Source organism: Carettochelys insculpta, chromosome 20, assembly GCF_033958435.1.
Source record: "Carettochelys insculpta isolate YL-2023 chromosome 20, ASM3395843v1, whole genome shotgun sequence".
NCBI classification, from domain to species: domain Eukaryota; kingdom Metazoa; phylum Chordata; order Testudines; family Carettochelyidae; genus Carettochelys; species Carettochelys insculpta.
In genome coordinates, this window is record NC_134156.1 from 6,503,906 (window position 1) to 6,527,607 (window position 23,702).

Genomic DNA, 23,702 nt, shown 5'->3' on the forward strand with positions numbered 1-23,702 from the left:
TCTGATTCTTCTTTTTGGCGGCAACCAGAGCTGCATGCAGTAATTAAAATGTGGCCTATCATGGCTTTCTATGGTAGCATTCTGATATTTTCTCTCTGACTATCTATTCCCTTCCTCATGTTTTCTAATATTCTGCCACTGCACATTGAGCAGACATTTTCAGGGAACTATCCACAATGACGGCGACAGCTAATTTAGACCTCATCATTTGGTACATTTAGTTGGAATTACATTTTTCAATGTGCATTACTCTGCTTTTATCAACATTAACCTTCACCTGCCATTTTCTTGCTGTGCCCAGTCATCCCGTGTTCTGAGATCCTTTGTAACTCTTTGTTATCAGCTTTAGAATTAACTAGCTTGAGTAATTTTTTATTGTCTGCAAACTTTGTCACTCACTGTTCACCTCCTTTCCCAGGTCACTTATAACTACGTTGAACAGTGCCGGTCTCAGTACAGAGCCATGGGCAACCTCCTATTTATCTCTCCCCAGTGTGGAAACTGGCCATTTCTACCTACTTTCTGTTCCTTTTCATTTAATCCACTGGAGATCCATTAGAGGACCTTCCCTCTCTTCCTGCAACTGACTACTTTGTTTACAAGCCTTTGGTGTGGGATCTAAAAGACCAAGTACACTACGACCACTAGATCAGCCCTGTCTGTGCTTGTTGCCCTGCCCCACCCAAAGAATTTTAATAGGTGACTGAGGCCTGATATCGCAACTGACCATGTTCATCTGTCTGATAATTGTGTTCTTTACTGTAGTGTTCAACCAATTTGCCCTGTTCTGATGTTAAGCCCACCGACCAGGATCTGTTCCGGAGCCTTTTGAAAAAAAAAAACAGCATTACATTAGCTATTCACCAGTTCTCTGTACAGAGGCTGATTTAAGCAACAGGTTACATCGTAGTTCTACAGTTCCATGTCTGAGATCCTTCAGAACTCTTGAGTGAATCTCATCCGGTCCTGGTGATTTTTTTTTTTTGTTTCATCTATCAGTGTGTTCCAAAGCCTCCTCTATTGTCTTCTCAATCTCAGGCATCTCCTCAGATTTGTCTCCTAAAATAATGGCTCAGGTGCGGGGATCTCCCCTATAACTTCTGCAGTGAAAACTGATGCAAAGAATTCATTTGGCTTCTCCTCAAGAGCCTCCTCTTTCTTAGCACCTCAACTGACCGGTGGACTCACTGACGGTTTGGCAGGCTTCCTGCTTCTCCTGTACTGAAAAATTCCTTCTGGAGACTCTTTTGCAGCTGTTCACCTTGCTTTCCCCTTGAGCTTCTTGTGCTATTTTTAAGAGCTCGCACCAGCTGCTCTGCTCTCCTCCTTGGGCAGGAAGAAGGAGAAGGAAGGAAGGAATGGGCTGAACAAGCGTGGAGCTACTGACTTTAGAACAATGCTAGTTAAGTCTTTGGAGACGTGAACTGGTACTGAAATGGCCACGGTGGCAGGGGAGGAGCATACCGGACTGCAGCACACCTGCATCCTGTAGCCACTCTAACACCAGACGTTCTGGGGCCTTTGTTCAGAAAAATGCAAACGTGAATCAAATCTGAGCCTGAAACAGGCCAAGAGAGACTTTCCTGTATTCTCTGAAAGAACTGGGCTTGTTTAGTTTTGTAAAGACAAGAATGAGAGCGGACATGAAAGCAGTTTTCAAGTACCTAAAAGAGGGGTACAAGGAGGAGGGAGAAAAATTGTTCTCCTTGGCCTCTGAGGATGGGACAAGGAACAATGGACTTAAACTGCAGCAAGGGAGGTTTACCTTGGACATTGGAAAAAACTTCTTACTCATCAGGGTGGTTAAACACTGGAATAAATTGCCTAGAAATATTATAGACTCTCCATCACTGGAGATATTTAAGAGCAGGTTAGATAGACATCTATCAGGGATGGTCTAGACAGTGCTTGGTCCTGCCATGAGGACAGGGGACTGGACTCAATAACCTCCTGAGGTCCCTTCCAGTTCTAGTGTTCTATGAGTCTCCTGGGCCAGCCCTGGTGAGCTTCACCCTTCCTGCCCAGGAGGTTAATTCAGAAACTACAGAAGGTCTCATTCGCCCCCCATTTACTGTGATGTACTCAACCAGTTTGCATAGAGTTACTCCTGATTTACTCCAGGAACACAGTCTCTCTGCTCTATGCACCTCAGTACATGAACCCCAGCTGTCCTCTCCCACTGGCTGTAGGACATGTTGCAGGGCTGGTGTTTGAGAAGAGAGGAGGCGAGCTCCAGGTATGAACCCAGAGCTAGCCTAGGTCTCGTACAGAACCTGACTCACAACGGTGATCCTTGGAAAGAGGCTGGCTCCTCTACCCAGTGCAGGCAGAGGCAGGAGAAAGAGACAAGGAGAGGGGCTGGCATGGCAGGGGGGAAAGGCAGGGACCTGCTTTCCAACAGCCACAGGCGCAATGACTAGTGCTAAGGTAAGACACTCTGGGAGACCTGTAATGGGGGCAGATCTTTGGGTGGCAGGAACAATGTTGGAGCTACAGCAGAGGCAGTTCACCAGGGGTCTGGTCTATGCAGTCAGCGGTCCAGCCCCTGACCGAACCACATGGCTAGTTACACCCCCCTCAGGCTCCATACAGCTGGCAGGCCAGTCCCTGCCCCGTCACACCACACCACGCAGTAGCTGGGCTGTGGGTGTTGTGCACACAGACAGCACCATGTCCTGCCCTGCCATGTCCTGCCTTGCGTTGAGTGATGGCTTCCTCCCTGCACAGGATTTAGCAGGAGATGCTGAGAAACTTCTTTTCTGCGATTCACATTTTGTGCGGAGCAGCCCCATCCCCCCAACAGGCACTATGAGGCTGGCAGGCTAGCCCCCACTCCACCACACCATGTGGGTAGCCTCCACCCCACCACACTATGTGGCTAGCCCCCACCTCACCACACCACATGGCTAGCCCCTCCCTCACCAGACCATGTGGCTAGCCTCCACCTCACCACATCACATGGCTAGGCCCCATCCCACCACACCAGATGGTTAGCCCCCATCTGACCACACCACGTGCCGGCTGTGCAGTGTGGGCGATGCTTTTAGACAGAAGCATGTCCTGGCCCGTGTGGGGTGAAGGCTTCTGCCCGTCACATTTTCTGAGGCCTCACCAAGCGCCAGAGGGTGCTGGCTCCCCCAGCAGCAAATATTTTTGGGGGATGGTTCCCCCCACGAGAAACATTTTCAGGGGCTGGCTGACCCCCCGCCTCACAAGAAACCCACTCACCGCACCATGTCTACTGGCCTGCAGCTGGCCCCTGCCAACTGAGCTTTGTTGGCCAACACCTGATGGCACCTATTTTCAGGGCTCCCTCCCACCCACCTAGGCACACAACTGATAGAACAATGTCAACAGGTTACAGAGGGGGTTGGCCTCACAGAAGGCAACATGAATTTTTTGGGTTTCCCCGTGCCTAATAAGAAACCTGCTCACCACACCATGTCAACTGGTCCCTCAGCCAGCTGAGTTTTGTTGCGGGGCCATCCCCTGGGCCCTCCTCCAGTACACTCCCTTCCCAAAGCACGTAGCTCCGGGTAGTCAGAGCCTTCACAGTGGCCTGCTTGCTATATTTATTTTCACTGGAGAAAAGTAGCTGAGCGACCTGTTGACATGGCACAGTCAGCTGGGTGTTCCCACAGCAGGTACATTGGATTATGTGGGAATGACAGTTCCATGACGTGCTTCTCCTTCACCTTCTGAATCCCACCTGTTTGGTTTTCTTTCTCCAGGGATTCCCTGCTTTTTCTTCTTTCCTTCTGAAAAATGGCCGTTTGGTTTCAAAGGGAGGGGAATGAGGACAATGCAGGCTGGGAAGATGACAGTGGGTGCTCTCAGGACGCATTTGGTTAAAAGGTCTGTAATGCGGACAACTCAAACAATTTTTCTCTTCAGGGAAAGACTTCTGAAAAATGGCCTTTTGTTTTCAATGGGAAGGGAATGAGGACAATGCAGTCGGGGAAGATGACATGACACACCCACAGCCACTTGCAGGGCATTTTTTCCCATAATGCACCTGCAAAACAACCCAGAATGCCACAGGGCTGAAGGAACTGTGGGATCGGTTCCCACAATGCACTGCTGCAACAATCAAACTTTGGCGACTTCGTGGGGATGCACTAAGTCAACTTTGTGTGGAGGTACGGACACAACTTCGACTTTATAATACCCAGTGTTACAAAGTCGACTTCGATAAATTCGACTTTATTTCATAGTGCAGACGTAGCCTATGTCAGCTGAAAACAAAATCGAGGGGCCCTGATTCCTCATCCTCCAGACTACACTGCTTCCCAGGAGAGGATGATGGGAAAACAGCAAAGTTTCTGGCTGCCTCAGACATTTCTACAGGATCTCACACGGCTCTGCCAACAGCCACAGCCTCATGGTTCTAATCAACCCTTGGACACCTGGGAAATGGTCCATGCAAAGGGCCAAGGCAGCACAAATTAGTACTCACAGATAACAGCCCATCAGACACACTCTGGCCTGATCTCAGGGGGTTCCTGCTCTACCAGCTGGGATCATTTCTTTCACGTGGGTGACAAACATGGCACTCACCTCTGCAGCTCCTTCAAAGAAACCGTGACTTTCAGGCTGTGTCCCAGAACGAAGAGGGCAGCTAAGATATCTGCCCACTGGACCATCTCACCCAGAGGTCCCCCCTTTAGCACCCGGGGACTGAAAACATCCCCAGACTCCTCCGTCAGGAAGCCGATGTGAATCAAGATCTGGAGAGAGAAGGAGAGAGGCTGATGGTGTTGTGACCAGGGAGCATGGAACATGGCTGTGTAGGCAGCATTCAGACATGAGGATGATGTGCGACGGAAATTAAATGGTGAGCCAAACTCAAGGGTCCTCAATCAGCTTCTACTCCCTCTTCACCTAGACAAAACTCTCTGGCTGATTCTTCCAAACTTGGGTGCCCAACTAAATCCATGGTTCAGCACCAAAGTAGAGGCGCCTGCATGGACTTCAGTGGGCACCGTGGGTGCTCAGCACCTGTCAGAACCATTGACTGCAGAGTTTTGCCTGAGTGACAAATGGGATCATGCTTCAGCATTTGGCCGGTGGACTTTGCGATCGGTGACTGACTACACAAGGATTAAGAAGTCTTGGGATTGTCCATCTCTAAGCCCAACCTACTGCACATGGTTGGAATGCTGGCAGAGTCCACATGGCCCCATGAATGATGTCTTCAGCTGTCCTACCATCAGTCTCCAAAGGCACACGCCATATGTAGCTACCAGCCACTCAGTCTGGCTTTCATCACAGGAGAAGCCATTCTGATTGTAGTTTAGGAGACATGATCTGCTAAGGCCAACGAAACTCATCTCCCCAATGCAAACAGGCTAGATTTGAAGGGAACTTTGAGCTTATCCTGCACAGCCTGCAGTTTATGGCAGTACAGTCAGTATAATGGGTTTTGTAGGCAAATGCAAAGGATCTGTCAGCCCATAAATCATTCTCCCTGCCTTCATCTTTCACCTGTTTTTGATCCCTCCGCCTGCCCTTCAGTTTCTGTTCCAGGCTATGGGTCGCCAGAAGCCACTGTGAGGCCAAGTGACGAATTCTCTTCTTCATGAAGATCAGGGATTCCTTCCCACTCCCGATCAGCTCCAGGAGGTAAGAGAAGTTGTTCCGAAACACTGCCTAAGAAGAAAAAGAGAGTCTGTTTTTCTGGCTATGTCTTTGTGATAATCCAGCGCACAATTCCCCTTCTCATGTACAGGTACCCATCCAACCTCTCAGTGTGCCATCGAGAGGCAAAATAACAGTGTAGCACAGGTAGCACCATTGAAAGCACAGCTGAGCCACACTGAGTACAACCTCTCCTCAAACTAGCCTGGGTGGCTTCTTTTCTGCAGCAAGTGCAGCCAGCCTCTTGACGATCAGCCCAAAACACACAGGCAAGGTAAGGTCCATCCTTATGTGTTACACAGAAGGAACCATGCCCTTGACTGGTATCAGCTCCCCATTTTGGCTGCACACAAAGAGAGTCAGGAAGAGGAACAGACTTGCCATTGTGGAATAGGTCTTGGGTCCTGCAGGGAGTGAGGTGAGATTAGAAGAGGCCAGCAGGAGAACAACAGTCTCAGATTCAGGATAGTCCTGCTTGAGGTGCAAGCCTAGACTGCCCAGCTCATGGCTAAGTGAGACTTCTTTGTGTGGGGCTATACAGTCGCCACCAAAAGCATCCCTGGGACGCTGGAAGTAAATGGACTCTCCATTCCTGAAATTGCAGGCCGAGCCATGGTGACAGCTGGAAGCTCCAACATCTTCAGGCAAAAGAGCTGGCACCAACTGTATCTTGAAAAGGCACAATACCACAGCAAAACCACAGTGTCCCCTAGCCCACTAACCACCTGGGCTCTCCTGGCTATCTGCTGATGTCCCCAAGGATAAACAACATCTTTTCCTGGCATGTCAGGCTGGAGAAACTTCCATCCATGCAAGGAAACATCTCTACGTGGGCAGCAGTGGATCACTGGCACCTTTGATCAAGTGTGCTCAGGAGAACACAGGTCAATATAAGGAGGCTATGCTCGGAAACTGGCTTGAGCTTCCACTTCAGTGGTGCTACTGCCCCGCTACGATGCTGGAACAATGTCTAGTGTTAAGGTTAGAGAGAAATGCATGGGCTTGGGGTGTACAGAGGCAGATCTGACCCACACAAATGCTGATCAGTCACCTGTTGGACATGGGTGTGGACACCACCTGTAATACAAGGCGCTTTGCGCTGATAGACCCTCTCAGGCAGATTTTCTTCCAGCTCCATTTGCAGCTGATGACTGTCCCTTCTTGTGGGGAGATATGGAATCCAGCAGCTCACAGAAAATATGCCAAAAGGAGGGGACTAGACTCGCTCACAGACACCACCCCCTCCCCCACCCATACCTGCACTTGGGCCAGTGGCTTTGAGGAAGGCATGGCTGCTGTCCGATTTCTCCAAGGCAGCGGAGGACAAAACCATTCAACTTCACTGAGGTAGATGAGGAACGAGCATTCTGTGCCGTCCACGCCGAAAAATGCATAGCAGGGGTCAGACGTCCACCTGGCCCTCATCCACTGCAAGCCAAGCAAAGACACAGCCCAACAGGATAAGTTCTGCAATACCCACTGCTGGAGAAATATGCTTCTAGGTATCACATGCAGAAATCTAAGAATGCTCTTATTCCATTGAGATAACGCTAGGTGGGAACCCTGTCAGGTGCAGCCTTCCAGACCTTCCTATGCGGCACCTAGAAGGGCAGGTGGAATAAAATGGAAGGAGATCCAAAAAGGTTTATGCTTCCCACATTGACCACCACTACCGGCTCACTGGCAAATGTGAGCACGTTTGACTCATGATCATTCTCCTCCCCAGGAAAACTAAGTTCACAAAACCACAACTGTATCATAACCAGCTTTGTCATGAAAATGTAAGTGGAAAAGCTGTGTTGGACTAGAGGCCTCAGATTCTATTTCTGTTCCATCTGCTCACTTCTCACTACACTATAACAAGATTCCCATCACACTTTCCCATATGAGTAGGAGTTTGTCATGCTATGCTTGGCCGTGTTTCCTGGGCCACAGCTTGTTCAGCTGGTAGCCTGATTTATCCCCACTGCATACGTTTCCAAGAACATGCGGCATGCTAGGGACTGAATAAATCGTTCCTTCAAATGTATATTCATTTAACTATAAAAATGTGATACTTTGCCTTACCCACAGGTGTAGTACCCACCTGCTAGCCCTATGACGGGCTAGAAGACAAAGATTGTTTTATGAAAAATGTCAAAGTCTTGACATTTGTCACCATTCAGCATTGGAATGAAAAATGAGACCCGTCAAAATGTTTCGCTGAAACCCACAAGAGACTTACATCTGAATAGCCAATACCCCAAGATGTAGGGCACTCATATGGGAGGTGGAAACCCAAGTGTAAGTCCCTCATCTGTCTCTATTTTCAACCCTAATCCTGGATCTGAGACACCTTCCCAATAAAAGTTGCAGTGGAATCAATACACTTCCATGAAAAGTTTCAGTTTTGTCCAAAAGAGTTTTGTCAAAAATTCCCAATTAGTTCTTATTAATGCCTCCAGGGCATGGAAAGTATCCCACATTACCACTGTACATAAGTACAGAACATTGCCTTTCCAATGGCATCACTAACATCATAGTGCAGAGCCTGCGCCGGCACAAAGCAGTGTAGATCCATGGTCAAAGCCACCCCTTGAAATCAATGGATCTATGCTGAGTTACACCAGCTGAGGATTCGGGGCTATGGTCTTTGCAGAATGTTTGGTTGGGACCTCCTCAGCCATCAGACTGGGAAAATAGAGGTCAAACACAGAATTTGAGCTTTTTGATTTGAGGTCACACTCAACTGTGGCAGGAATAGGTGAGTTCTCCAGTGAGGCAACCACCAATGCCTGGAACAAGGGGCAGGGAAATGCTCAGTAATTATATTCCATGGTGCCTCCTTCTTCCTGACCAGTGAACAGACCTCTAGGTTTCATAAACTCTGGGAGAATGCGACACTGAGCAGAAAGAGATCTACTAGACTTCCCAAAGAGTGATTTGGCATGCAAGAGGATGTGCAGGGCCTTGGCACAGATCCATCAGCTCAAGAATTGCTTGTGCCAGCTTCTTTTTAAATTCAACTACAAAGATGAATCCACTCAGGAGACAGGTCTCCATACCCGATACATAAAACTCACCAATCATACAGGCAGGACATCGAATTACTGCTTTTGGCAATTGAATTACACTCAAGATTTAACCCAGACATGGAAGAAGACAGAAGAAAATGATGATGACCACTGGGAGTATGGATAATGTAACCTTGCTGTCCTATTTAAAATCTCTTTACTATTTTTCACCTGGACTCAGGAAGACACAATTTTAAGAAGTCTGAAGTAGAAGGCTGGGCAAGGTTTTGATTAGTTCATATAAATTTCCGTCTGACAAAACAGCGTCATGCCCCAGGCCAAAAGCCAAAGGTATCCTCCGAAGCAGAGAGCAAGATGTGTTAAGAGTTGAGACAAGAGTCACGTTACTTTTATGAGATCCAATGTTCTTTGTGATGCCTAAATTGTTTCCTAGGCACTTGATAATGTTCCAGATTTGGGGGGTGGGGAAAGTAATGGTTCTTTCCTTTACCTGGCTTCATGCTTAAATAATTCAACAAGAAATAAAGACACGGTTACAATAATCAGGGACACCCAGGGGGCTGCAGACAAAGGATGCCCATCTCTTTGTCCCCACTCAATAGGTTGCTTTGTTCTGTGCTCTCTCTCTGTAACACATGCACCAGGTGCTACGCTGCCTGATCCCCTAATGCACTCTGAATGGGAGCATTATGTTGTGACAGGAAACTGAACCTGATATAAGTTTACACAATGAGAACGAGAGAGCAAGAATTTTAAAGGCATCAGCAGCCATTTCCTATCCCACCCACCCTTATGACTGCTGATTCTCACCTTTTACTCTGGCAATTGCTTTGTTGCCATTGGCTCTGACTTCCGTCCAGGTTTTGATTTTCACCACAACCATTAAGACATGTATTTAGATAACTGGGGGGAAAATGAACTTACCATGCCCTCAGCAGGCAATATGGAAATCTCTACCTTCGGGGAAGAGGGACCATTCCCACTGATCCGAGGAACAGAGTTCACAAGTTTATTCGTACAAATGGGAATTAACCCACTCACTAATGGGAAAGAAGATTTCCATCGCTATGTGGCTGGCATTGGGTAAAAGGGTTGTGAGGATGGATATAACACCTGTCACAGTCACTGGCTGGCTTCTTACCACTGGAAGCCACCTCAGAATCTCTTGTGAGATGACTCACCTCCACTTTTCCAGAGCAGTCTGGGTATTTGGGGTCCCTGGGCACCTCACACTGGTCCTGTCTGCCTTCTATCACTGAGGAAAGAAAATTCAGATACAGGAGAGAAGTAGGAAGCTTCTAGAATAATGGACACACCAGAACTTGGCAGGACACCAATCTGTGGCCAGTCAGTTTTCACCACCCAAAAATCAGTACAGATTTGTTGCAATGGAGCAGCTATTATCGGTGCCTATGACCAAGGAACAAGCTCCCTCTACACCTCCCTGCCACTTGAATTAGCCTGGCTGAAACCTGAGGAGCAGGGAAATATTTGCATATAGTTATACCTGCTTGCAGAATCTTTGGTATTTATTGGAATACTCCAATTATTAGCTCCAGCACACAGTGGCAGAACTGAACCTCCTGCTAGAACCTCCTAAACAACCTAAAAAGATTCAGGACAAAAACTTAACATTGAGATAAAGCAACAGCATCACCTGTTGGTGAAAGTGTATTATAATGCCCATTTTCCAGAGAGACAAACTGAGGCACAGAACTGTAAAGTGACTTGCTCAAAGTCACACAGTAAGTATAGTAGGAACCCGGTGTCCTGACTGTCTATCCCTGTTCTAACTGCTGGATCAAGTTCCCTTGTATTGGCTTGTAATTTTGTTTGGGTAGGTTGTACTGTTAGCTTCTAGTCCTGATAGTCTTTCAGACCAAATTTCAGGGCATTTTCTAGAGGAGATGAGATGGACTCTGGGTTGAGATCTAGCCTGTGATCACCCCTGGTACGTTCTTTTAATAATCTGTAAACAGGCTCTTGCATTTAGCAGTGTACTTGACACACTTACAGTCACAAACTGTAAAACTGCAACAAACTGTCCCACTGAGCTGTCAAATACAGAGCTAACCCTGGGGCTACCGCTGCCAACATGTTCAGGTCAATTGATGCTCTCATAATAGCTTACACACAGAGAAAGAAAGAGCAGGAGTTCTGAAACAAGCACTGACAATGCAGAGCGGGTTTAAGACACCAGCCCCTCACTGGGACACATGCAGTCTAGTCTGCCATGGAGAGAGCCCACCCAATGCTGTTGTTACATTTGAACTAGAGGTGGGTGTGAAGAAGCCATGTGCACTCCGTGGCAGCTTTGGGCTCACAGTCTGGGTTCCAGGGAGAATTGGGGCTGATATCTGGGTTTGTAGGGTGTGCTGTCAAAACTCCCAAGCTGTTCTTGCAAGGCTTGAGCCCCAAGAGGCAGAAATCCTGGAAGAGCTACTCTCTGGGAATCACAGAATCATAGAATCCTAAGGCTGGAAAGGACCTCAGGAGGTCACCGAGTCCAGCCCCCTGCCCAAAGCAGGATCAACCCCTCACTAAATCATCCCAGCCAGGACTTTGTCAAGCCAGACTTAAAAACCTCTAGGGATGGAGATTCCACCACCTCTCTCAGTAATCCATTGCAGTGCTTCACCACCCTCCTGGTGAAATAGTCTTTACTAATATCCAACCTACACCACCCCCTCTGTAACTGGAGACCATTGCTCTTTGTTCTGTCATCTGTCACCACCGAGAACAGCCTCTCTGCACCCTCTTTAAAACCCCTTTCAGGAAGTTGAAGGCTGCTATCAAATCGCCCCTCACTCCTGCAAACTAAATAAGCCCAAATCTCGCAGCTTCTCCTCATAGGTCATGTGCTCCAACCCCCTAATCATTTTTGTTTCACAAACTAGGTCTTGCTCCTCTGAAGTTATGTCTTTTGCATGCTCAAGTTTCCTTCTCTTGAGTGGTTCAGGAAACTGTCACTGTCATGAGGTCAAAAATCATGGCCTCTTTTATACGGTTTCCCTTCCCAGAATTCCTTAATTAAGCCTGTAAAGACTACAGATCTCATCAGCCCTGGGAACAATGAATCCCAGAATACCTCAAACTAGGGCCTAAACCAAGAACAGGGCAGAGTTGCTCCTGACCTCCTTCTAAAAGGACAACCTAATGCTTTGGCTATGTCAACATTATGAGCGAGGGGTGGGATTCCCAGTTTGCATACATATATGCCCGCTGCCTCTCATCAGAGCATGCTAAGAATAGTGGTGTCGTTTTAGGAAGGACGGAGAAGCACTGGGGGACAGAGGAAACGATATAAGGACATGCTGAAGGTACACATGAAAAAGTGTGGCATTAGTGCTGAGACTCGGGAGAACCTTGCCCAGGACTATCCCCAGTGGAGAGCAGTAATCCATGACGGGGTATTACAATTTGAGAGGTCCCAGCGCAGTTCAGACAAGGACAAGCAGAGAAGGAGAAAAAAGCAGCAAAAACTGCCCCGTACCCTTCCAACAGCTGCCATCACCTGCCTCTTCTGTGATACAACCTGCAGCTCCAGAATGGGGTTAGGTGGCCATCAGCAAACTCACAACTAGGGTGACATGAAGACATCCTGCTCGTTATCGAGTGACCGCCAAGAAGTTGCATTAGCAAGGCAGCAGCAGCATGGCCCAGCAGCTCCAGGGGCTGACGTGCATTTTGACATGGGGCAAGTAGCTTGAGCCATCACTGCTCCAGCACTATTTTTGGTGTGCTGACTCAATGGGCGCTAGTCCCATTGAGCAGGGAGCAGCAGTGGGTTCTGAGGGATGCAGGACCATGGGAGGGTAGGGCTGGGGGACCCTGGGGTGGGAGCAAGAGTTTAGCAGCTAGTCCCCTGCTAGTCCCCATGCATGCACCTGAGCTGGGAGTCACACCACTCTCGCTCCGACTGTAGATGTACTGCTAGATGGACCATTTTGGTGCTGTGAGTGCCGGTTAATTAGGAAGCCATCAGAGATGGCCAACTCTTTTCTCTCCGAGCAGCCATCGGATGGGAACAAGTTTCAGTCACTACTAACCTGGGTCAGCTTTGGTCTCACATCCATTATTTATAAGCCACAGAGGAAAGAGAGGAAGCAAGACAGGGGTGCAATAAGAGACATATAACGTGTCCCAGCTGCTTTCCTTAACATGCTGCCAACAACCAGGCAATTATTTATGCTGTTGAGGTTAAATAAGGTCTCTGCTGACCCCGTTTGTTAGGAATCCCAGGTCTGTAATAACGGATGAGCATCAAACATTGATATTGGGACAAGAACAGACAATATTTTACTGCCTCCTCTACCTCTCTCCTGGTGTCAGGTGGCCAGCTGGGGCTGTTTGAGCACTGAGCTTGCATGGCTGGAGGAAGAAATATTAGCAGGATGATAAATATTTCATACTCCAGGATGGGCTGAGTGCAGGCGGAGGAAGCCAGCATTGCTGTGCTCTTGTGCCCGCCACATTAATCTTGGGGGGTTTTAATCAAGCCTATTTGCAACTTCCAAAGATCTGGCTTCAACTCAGCAAGGTGATGGCTCCAGCTTCACACGAAGACAAGGGGGCAACAGCCTGACTTGCAGTGATCCTGGTTTGCTTTGTTAAAAGCTGTGAATTAAAGAGGTCCAGGCAGGTCATCACCCTTCTAGAGAAAGCCCTTGCCACACCCTCACTCTCTGCTCTGTCCTGCTCACTGAAACTCTTTTGAGCTCCACTCCGTGGACCTGAGAAGTGTCGGGGGACAGGACTGTGCTGCCGCACTTGCAAACCCTGCGACCACCAACCAGCTCAGCCAGCTGGCATCTGCTACTTGTGTTCATTCATATTGCTGCCCCCACCAACAGCAGTGGTGATTCTTGCTGGAATCCTCAGCTGGCTCCTCTTGGCCAACCAGGGTTTGGAACAGAGGCAGAGGTTCCTGGTGATACTGGTTCTCCAGAAGAAACCAAAATCAACCAGGGAGTTCTAGTCACCTCCTGGAATTGTGCTGTGGCAGGAAGGAGGGAGAGGGTAAAGGCAGGAAGAAGGGTGAAAAGGAATGAATGAGTGAGGCTCTAAACCAGGAATTAAAGTGCTTGCCTGCGGATACCAGACAAGGGTTTTGTGTTGTGTCCCCTGGGGATTATTTTCTTCAGTAGATTAATATTAAATAAATGCATTATAGCTGCCTGATTAACAAGGTCAATAAACAGCACCGGCAGCACAGTCATGCGCTCCCGGGTATGCACTTGCCAACTGGTGTACTCACGCCAGCCATGTGCTAGGGGGACAAATTGCAGCCGAGTGCCTTAGCAACACCCGGGGCACGTGTCTACGGGCTTTTCACCAGGCACCCTGCAAATCATTAGTGCTTACTTAGGAAATGCCTTTGCCCAGTGCTTTTTTTGTGCCGGTACTTGCTGGTACTGAGTACAGGCCCTTGGCAGCCCCAGCTCTGGGATTGGCTGGGGGTGGGGGATGGGCTGCCATCTCCTTTTTTTTTTTTTTTTTCACAAAAAGCCTTTGCCATTCCAAACAGTGGTGTGACAAGCTGCCATCTGGGCCAACACCTTCGGGACTGAATCCATAATGCCAAAGCAAAAAGCATAAACTGCTACAGCTTGGGCTACCAAGTCCAGGCTTGCTTAACACGGGACTGTAAAACCCTGGTTTCCTCTGAAGGGCAGACAGAGAGGGGAGCCTCTAACATACTCAGCAGTGGTTTACACGAGCTATAGCACATAGATGGTGAAGTTGCTTTCCAAATATCAACTCATTCACCCCACAAAGTCTTCTAGGCTACATCCTGGTCTATTATTTCCATTATATGTTGGGAAAACTGGAACAGAGAGGTTAAATGACTTGCTGAAGGCCAGGCAGTACAGCCATTTGGCTGTTGGAGAAGTGCTCTCAAACCTACATCTGTAGCATTCAGGGAGCAGGTCTTTTTCTCATTTTTGCTAGATGTGAGCTAACCATTTCATATACACCCCACACAAGCATACACACACTGAATGTGAATTGAACCAAAGTGAATCATTTTGGAGATCTGAAATATTCCCATGTGTTTCTGCCACATTTTTCATTTTTTCTTTGTCTCCACACTGCCAGATCTTTCCTGAGCCCAGTCCCAAAAGACCACAGGGCCAGGAGATGGGGGCTCAGAGTAATCGTCTCCAACATTTTTAAACCCAAGATCACTTTGTGAATTTAACAGCACCCCAGGATCTACACTGCCCCTTCCATGAAGCCCCGCCCCATCACTCCATTCTACCCACCCCCACCCATCTCTGGCTCTGCCCCACTCTCACTCACTTTCACAGGGCTGGGGAAGTGGGTTGGGGTTCGGGAGAAGGTTTGGAGTACAGGAGTAGGTGCAGGGAACTGACTGGGAGGGGGCTCAGGGCCAGGGCTTGGAGTGCAGGAGGGGGTACAAGGTTCCGGGAGGTATGGGATACTGGCTACAGGAGAGGCTGGGATTCAGCCTCCCGCCAGGCCACGCTCACTGCGAGTGCCTCCCGGTTGGCAGCGCAGCAAGGCTAAGGCAGGCTTCTTGCCTGTCTCAGCCCCATGTTTCTCCCAGAATTTGGCCATGCATCCCTGTGTCCACTGGCGATGGAGGCTGGGGCCTTGTGGCTTGGCGTAATGCCCCTCTGCCACCACTGCCCCCTCAGCTCCTATTTGCCACAGTTCCCTGTTCCTCTCCAAAAGGACAGGACAGGATCAGTAGGCTGACATCCCTGATCCCCCCATAGAGGCAGGGGGCAGCCCTGGCTTCAGGCAGAGCAGGGGAAGGCAAGGAGCAAGCCTTCCTGAGCAGCAGCCCACAGCACCACCTGAGATTCTTATCAATGCAGATAGTCCCAGGATCCACCTGTCGCTCGCAAACAGCCGGTTGGTGACCGTTGGCTCAGACGATCCATTCTAGGAGAGACAGCGGTTTAATTTTGGACCAGCTCACTATCGACTGAAAGCAAACGATGCTCAGTTCACACCACACAGCTGCGATAGGCATTTTAGAAACCTCCAAGACTCTGATAGCGAGCGGCTGTTCAGAAAGTGAGAAATGAGTTTGGGTCAGTCCACTCTCCCGGACAGGAATCCGCTACTCCAATTACTACCCGCCAGCATAGAAGAGAAGAGCAAGAGTTCTGAAAATGCCTCAGTTTTTGAGCCACATGAAAGCATCTGCTTTCTGAGAATCTGGCCCCTTCAAAAATTACTTCAAGTTCAGCATCCCAGACACGAGAGGCCTAAAGTCACTATTCCCTTTGGAAATCCGTAGCTCACATCTTGACTCAGCTATGCAGCCTGAACATCTCTTTCTGATCTAGCTACCACCCCCTCAGGGGAGGTCTGAGGTATACTGAGGATGCCATAGGTGCCTGTTCTAGCCAGTGCTCTTCCTATTCTGGGATCCCTGCATTTCACTGGCACTAAATTCACACTGAGCCAGACACAGGACATAGCAGGATTCTTTTCAACAGCCCATTTCCTTGAGGTGTCTCACCTAGTTCTGCAGACACGGGTGATTGGGGTAACCAGCTAAGCACCCAAATTCCTGGATGGGTGTCCAAACCGACTGTAGTTTGTGCCTTGGTCCTGTGTTTTCCCTAATGCAACCGTACAGCACTTCAGAGTTCCTGAGGGTGGGAACATGCTGGACATACAGAATAAATGAATGGGCGGGAACCTTCTGGCAAGCTTACCTTTCCCATTCATGAGGCTGTTCCGGAGAATCTGATCTACTTTCACTGCAATGTCAGAGACATTCTGAGCAATAGCTTGGATCCTCTCCATCAAACCTGCCGCAGGCTGGAACCTGGAAAGTAAATAAATAAGCTCTAAGAACACAATGGCTTTCCTGTAAGGCATCCAAGCTTGTTAGAGAGAGCCAGGAGAGCTTTCTGCCCAAATAGCTGTCAGTCTTCAATGGCAAAGAAGGTCACCCAGGGGAGCACCACTGATGGGAGATATAATGATGACTAAACCTTGCAACACTTGCTCACTAGTAAATTCCATTTGCTTCCTGAGAGCTTTGACTGAGGGAGGGCTGCAGGCTCTGGCCTGTCATTACTTCTCCTAGGCGTGTATACACACGTGCGCACTTACACACAAAATACAAACACACAAGTGCTGGGGAAAGTTATCTTCAGTGCCCTATTAAGGAGGGAACAGAGGGAGCTGAAGCGCCAAGCCCATCGCCAGAATAGGCCCATAAAAATTGGATATAGATCCTGTGATTGCAGATTTTGCAAGTCATAAGGCAAGAAAGAGGAACATTATAGATATTTTGCTCTGTGTTTTATTTAATTAAATAAAAATTCTGAATTCATAACAATTCTTATTATTTTGAATTCTAACGTAAAATGTAGGCTCATCAAGATTTCTCAGCTCCAGGCCCAGCTGGCCCTTAATCCAGCCGTGGGTGTTTTGCCTAATTTCAAACTTTCCCAAACAGCCTGTGTCCAAAATTCCTTTCCAAACGTCACTGGGCTTGTGGTCTGCTTAGGGAACACTGGGTATGTCTATGCTTACTGCACGTTCAACGCACCACCATGGATTGTCCGGAGTTCACATTTGGCGTGTCTGTGAAGACACAGCAAAACTGATCTCTCTGGGCTCAGCTGGTGACCCTGGTACTCCACACTCTGGCATGGAGTAAGGGACGCTGTTGGGAGCCCAAAGATCCCCATTCTGCACAAGGGCAGAACATCAATTCTGATACACTGCTTCTAGCTATGCTCCTGGCGTAGCTAGATTTACGTATCTGGGATTGACTTGCCGCCCTTGTGTAGACCAGGCCATTGTGAAAAAAGGATACGGACAGGGCAAAATCCAGGAGAAAAAGAAGGTGAAAAATGAAGATGAGCACAAGTAGAGAGAAAGGGGCAATGGAGCAGAACAGGGCTAGAGAGAAGGAATGGCTACAATACGTAAATGATACACAGGGCAACTATTTGGGTAAAATTGGCTTTGCAAGTGCTAAACGAAAGCTTAGCCACCACAAAACCCATCCCATTCCCAACAGAGCACATGGTAACCTGAATGAAGATGCATTTCCACCTGGGTGCAGTCCGAAGGCATTACCTGGGAAGCACTCGTGTCGTTAAAGAACAGGGACATGCGATTTTTCCTGTGGAGTAAGAAGGTTGCCAGACCACATCTGATCTTTGAGCACAGACTTATTGGCCCCTAGGTGTAACGGCCGAGTAATCTGAGGAGCTGATTACCATTCAGCCAGCGGAACATGCCATGGAACCAGAGGGCAGAGGCCAGCTGCTTGTGATTAAGCTAAGCATTTTGAAAAGAGGTCTTGGGAAAGGGCTGCCAGTCCTGGCCAGAGTGCCTGCCCCTTGGGGGAGAACTGCAGCAAGACCCTGCTGGAGCATTCATCCTTCTAGCCACTGATGAGAAACAGCCGACCAGGGCTGTCTGGGTTCCAGTGAATTGGGGGATATGCTATAACAACCCCAGAGATCAGTGGGAAGTCTCATTTCCTGCTCCTCCTGTGTCAGACACTCACACCCCCATTTGTGATTCGCCTCATGAAGAAAAGCTCATAAGTATGTCATCCACTGAGCTGAATGACATTTAACCACATGTTTAAGTGATCACGACCAGCAACCAGTAGCATGCACCATGGTGCCACTGAAATGAATAGGCCTAATTCTCATTTACACTAAGGCCCAATGCATTGCTTGGGCAGTGTGAAGGCACCTTAGAAGGACGGAAGCAACAGAGCAATGCGTTAATCTTGTGCAACATGTCCAAGGAGGACAGAATCTGACCCTCTATGAAGTGTTTTCCTTTGACACATTTAACTTCTTTCCATTTCAAATACCCTACACCCTGTTTCCACCGCGAGCGATAATATCTTGATGAGCTAGAACACCACAGTAAATCATCTCCCCTTCCCCATTGTCAGGGTGATAAGACTTTTCTCCAGCTATGCAGATAGCTTTAAAAAAAGTCATAACTTGTGAGTAAAACCAAGAGGACAACCTTGAATTATCAAAGCACAAAAATGTGCCCTCATTTCAGGTCCATCTCAGTAAAGTTTTACATTTTTTTTCTAGTAGATCAGTGAACCGGAAGGCTAGGATTTAAAGCACTTCTGTCCTCCAGCCTAAAAAAGGCTCCTAGTTTTATGAACCCACATTACTTCAGTTGTAGATTTAAAGGCTGTCCTCTAGAAGCAAATGACCCGCATTTTTTCCCTTCCAGGGTGATTTATGACCATCGATACCGGGCCTTCACACTTCCACATGGGAAACCATATATCCTGACATAGAAAATATTAAACAAACTGTTTAGGATCCAGATCATGTCACTCCTCCACACGATCACAACTGTGAGAAGGGTCTAAGTTATACCTGTCAGCTATTTTAAATGCTAAAATCAAGAGTTTCCTATTGCAGCAGTGGCAGCTGCCACGCTGGTTTAGAAATGGACCCGTTGATACAAAACAGCCACGTATTACACCAAGATCCTGGTTGCTGAATTTGCATCCAGCGTGCAATTTAGAAACACTTTTAATTTACGCTATTAAACAGATGGCAAGAAAGGTTAAGCATAAATTACTAAAATGATCATTAAAATGATTTACCACTTGGGCAGAGGACTAGAAAATAAAATATTTAAACTGGGTACCTCACAGGGTTAAAAGGGTTTTGCTGTAACTTGCTAGAACATCATTCTTTATTAATAGCAACTGAAGACAATGAGAAGAATGGTCTTTCCCAGTTAGCGAGTGCAGAGTAGGGTAGGGAATATTTAAACATTATTATTCATTACCAAAGAAGCAAGGGAGTTTAAGAACTATTTACTGAGGGTAGAATTCACCACATGCAGAGGGTCAGCATATACCTACACACCACTTCAACCTCACTTAAACGCTCGTGTAACATCAGTGATCTATGAAACTGACTAGGCAAGAAGTCTCTGACCATAAACGTTCAGGAGTCAGGTTACATGCTCATTATAGGATCAGAACCTACGTCAAAAAGACTGTGGCTAGAATTTTTAAAAGACTATAATTTCATGACTGGTATTAATTGGCTCTGATTTTCCAAGTTTAGGGCCTTAGACTAGAAGCTCTTTGGAACCAAAGGTTGTCTTAATTCTCATTTACACCAAAAGCAGCTATTTACACAGCCAGATCAGTGGTGTAAGAGACAGGTGGGCCTGTACCTTAGTATCTGTTTGTGAAGGGCCTAGCACAATAGCTGAATGCTCTGGGTGTCACTGTAACATAACTCTACCATGATTATTAGAACTCAACAAATGACTGCTTTTCTGGTTCAGTGATATTGATGCAAAATGGTATTTGTTTTTTTTCTTGCCAAAACAAAAAAATGAAAACCATTTGTTCAGGTCAATTCAACATTTCAGAATAAAATGGTTTGTTTATAAACCAAATGCCAAGTCATTTAGAAAAAGCTTAAAATGAACCTTTTTGACTTTAAAATAATCCTTGCCTTTTATTTGGCCAAAACTATTAACCAAATTCAGCCTGAATTCACAGATAGTTTTGTTTGTGCTGAAACCAAGTTTTTCACAGAATTTGCTATTGCCTAATAAAGAATTGCCTACCTCTAATTATGATAGCTTGGCTGGATTCTCAATCTTCTACCCCAGAACAACTAAAACTGTAACCTGCTTTCCAGAATGACAGCGAGTAGCAATGTGCTTTTTATTTAAAAAAAAAACACTTCTATGGTAGAGATATAAATCCTACCAAACTGGTTTGGGGATTCACCAGTGAATGAAACTAGAGGAAATTTGTGCAGGTTTTCAAGAATGAATTCTTCCCTGGACCTTAAAAACATTTACTGCTGAAAATATACCAGAGAGGTAGCCATGTTAGTCTGCATCTTCGAGAACAAGAAGTCCTGTGGCACCTTAGAGACTAACAGATATTTTGGAGCATCAGCTTTCGTGGGCAAAAATAGAGTACTCTCAGTTCTAACTATCCACATTAATTTTACCTTTATTATTTTTTAGATTTCTATTTCCTTACATCGATTAACATTCAGATCACGCTGTTGTTTATAAAATCCCACATGCAACATTTATCTTGTTTCAAAAACGCCTGTGAAGATACATCTTCCTCCACTGGCAGCTCTTGCTCAGGATAATGTTGCTTGAGGTCAATTGCTCCGTTCATTTTTGCAGGTATTAATTTGGTTCACTCTGCTTTGTCTCATGCCTTTGACTTTGCAACATCCGTTTAGTTCTAGCACATTTATGCTTTTCCAAGGTACTGTGTCTTTTAAGATGAGCATTATGAAAAGATTCATCTGTTTCTGTTTATTTATTATCTTGATAATACAAATCCTAAACTCATTTGCTTCCTCATCATGCATGTTTAGCTATTAACTGTCACTGGTTTTAATGAGACCAATACACATGGAAGTAAGGCAGTTATTTCCAAGATGGGATGCTGTCTATAGAATGTATATGGTGGTATTTGAAAGTTGTGTAGCACCATTCAGCAAAGGATCTCCAATTTCTCTTCACAAAGGTGTGTGTTAGTACTGGCCTTTTTGAAGATGGGGAAACCGAGGCACTGAGCAGTTATGTTATTGATACAAAATCCGAATTTCCAGATCTGAAGATGTGGGTCTGTCCCATGAAAGCCCCTCGCCTAATAAATCATTTTGTTAGTCTTTAAAGTGCTACAGGACTGCGGTTTTGTTTTGACGAAACTATACAGCAACTAAAATGCAGCAAAGCTGGGAACAGAACTGAGAAGCCTTGATTGCTGAGGCCTCTGTTCCGGCCACTGTGCCGCACTACCTCCTCACAGAGGGGCAATTAATGTGAACCAGTACCTGTGGTCCTGAGACCTGTATTTCGTTTTCCACTTTGCCACCTGTTTGCAGAGTGAGCCTTCCCAACTCAGCATGCCGCCACATGACTCAGTTTTCCTCCCGCCATAAAATAAGGACAATGATGCCCACTCCTCTCTGCCAAGTGCTTTAAGACCCAGAGATGAAAAGAACTATATAAGTTATACGCATTGTTAAGTGCCATAGAAATAACAAGAATATAGCTAATAATACCGAGCTCTTGTATTACACCTTTCATCTTTAGATCTCAAAGCCTTTTGCTGAAGAAGTCGCTATCATTATCCCCACAGGCTTCATCAACTCAATTCCCCACAAAAATATTATAAAGCAAAGTATGATTCAAACACATGTTTCAGTAGCTCCGTACCCTGCAATAAGCTTCATTCTACCTCCCGGTTTGAGGCAAACAGCTCAATCTTGTCTCCATGAACATCCGCTTGAATAAAGAACAAAATGAGCTCGGGCTGTGTTTGTGCTCCTTCCTTACTCACTTTCTGCAAACATTCTAGGGAACCTGTTGCATGATTGTGACAGCTCGTTTTAAGCAAATAGGAGATGACAAGTGCTCAGTCAGTTTTTGAACTCTTTGGAGTCTAAGAGTCAGGCCAGGCTCCTCCACACAGGGGAAAGAAACAATGCCGTGTGACGCGTGTAACCAATCAGACCTAATTAAGGGATTGCTCCAGTAAACACTTAGGCTACGTCTAGATCGCAGGGATTTGGTGGCAGAAGTTTGATGTAGGAAGATATCTTGCGACCACATTCCTGTTGACAGAGAGCGGCCAGGCCTTCCAGCTGCTCTGTCGGCAAAACAGCCTCTGGGAACCACAGCAGACAGGGTCACAGGCGACCAGTTCCTTCTGGGAGCCCCGGCAAGACACGTGCTTTAAGGGATACCCTCAGACACCCGTTTTCTGCCTTTGCCTGCGTCCTCAAGGAACAGCATAGCTACAGCAGGGTGGGCAACACAGCTGTCCCCGGGCTTGTGGTGACCCCACACAGAGATGATGCAGCAGATGCTGAACTTCCTGACAGGAGTTCTCCTGTTCCTCACAGAGGGCGAGTCCGAGACCACCTGTGAGGAGCTCGCCGTGGCTGCAGGACATTCACATAACCCCACGTCTTGGTGCACAGGCAGTGCTGGAAGCGCCACACCAGTTCCGACTGGTGGGACTGGCTGGTCATGGAGCAGTGAGATGACCAGCAGTGGCTCCAGAACATTTGAATGCAGGCGGCCACTTTCCTGGAGCTCTGCGTTTGGCTCACCCCCACCGCCTGGAGACAGAACACCCGGCTGTGGCCTGCCGTCCCCATGGAGAAGTGGGTCGCAGTTGCCCTCTGGAAGCTCAGCACCTCAGACAGCTGCTGCTCAGTGGGCAAGCAGTTAGGGATGGGGAAGCCCAGACACCTGCAAAGAACACTCCGCACCGCGACAGGAATTCTTACTGGCAAGCCACACTCAATATTTTCAAACCCATTTAAGAAAATCATACAACCAGTCATGACCAGGCTGAGCGTGAATTCATAGACAGCTCCCTGGGCCTGCAAAGGACTGCGGGGATAGGCTCCCAGAGTGTGAGGCACTGCTCCACCTACCGGAATGGGATTGCCTTTGACGGGTGCCTATTAATCTGCCTGGGATTGGGGCTTTAGAGATGTGTTAATACTTTTCCCCCCGCAGGGCTCCATGCAGCCAGTGTAGAAGCACGGGGCCTTTCACACTGGTTTTCAGATAAGAAGCTGGGCCACCTTTTGTAGAAGCAGCTGTAACTGGGCTGTAAGAACTACCCCTCTGGTGGGCCGAGAGAGGTGAAACAGCTGAGGCTTAGGGCTCCGCTCTTCCTCCAAAAACCCAGCCAAGAGCTGGGGAGTCAGTCAGAGCAAATTACGCTGTCACCTGAGGCTGGGATCCTGAGAGTTTCTGGCTTTGAGGCTACCCTGGGAGCTAAGTTCCCCGCAAGCTGGGTAGCCACGCAGCTGTACAGCCACCTAATTAGTCCTGGGTAGATGCTCCAGGGAGCCGCACAAGCCAGAGATTTGAGGCAGCCAGAGGAGGGCTGTCCCACCATCCCACCCTGGCCCAAAACTAGCCTGCTCTCCACTGGGCCCCAGCCCAGACCCTGTCACAAGTAGTATGGCCCTGATCCTGGAGCAGGGGCCCCAGTGGCCTGGCCCTAGCCCCATCCAGCCTTGGCAGCCAAGTCCTGGC

General features: G+C 47.6%; 1 protein-coding gene across 2 annotated transcripts in view; it reads right to left on the reverse strand.

The window, feature by feature from the left end:
• The window catches only part of MGAT5B (alpha-1,6-mannosylglycoprotein 6-beta-N-acetylglucosaminyltransferase B), a 245,128-nt gene that overhangs the window by 72,910 nt on the left and 148,516 nt on the right, over positions 1-23,702 (reverse strand). The window contains exons 4-8 of one of the 2 annotated variants that reach the window (XM_075014932.1): positions 16,349-16,461; positions 9,833-9,906; positions 6,895-7,065; positions 5,485-5,649; positions 4,558-4,727 (exon numbers count right to left, since the gene is read on the reverse strand). In XM_075014932.1, coding sequence (XP_074871033.1) covers positions 4,558-4,727; positions 5,485-5,649; positions 6,895-7,065; positions 9,833-9,906; positions 16,349-16,461 — 693 coding nt within the window. The remainder of the gene's footprint in view (positions 1-4,557; positions 4,728-5,484; positions 5,650-6,894; positions 7,066-9,832; positions 9,907-16,348; positions 16,462-23,702) is intronic. The other variant, XM_075014933.1, reaches the window with a different exon arrangement.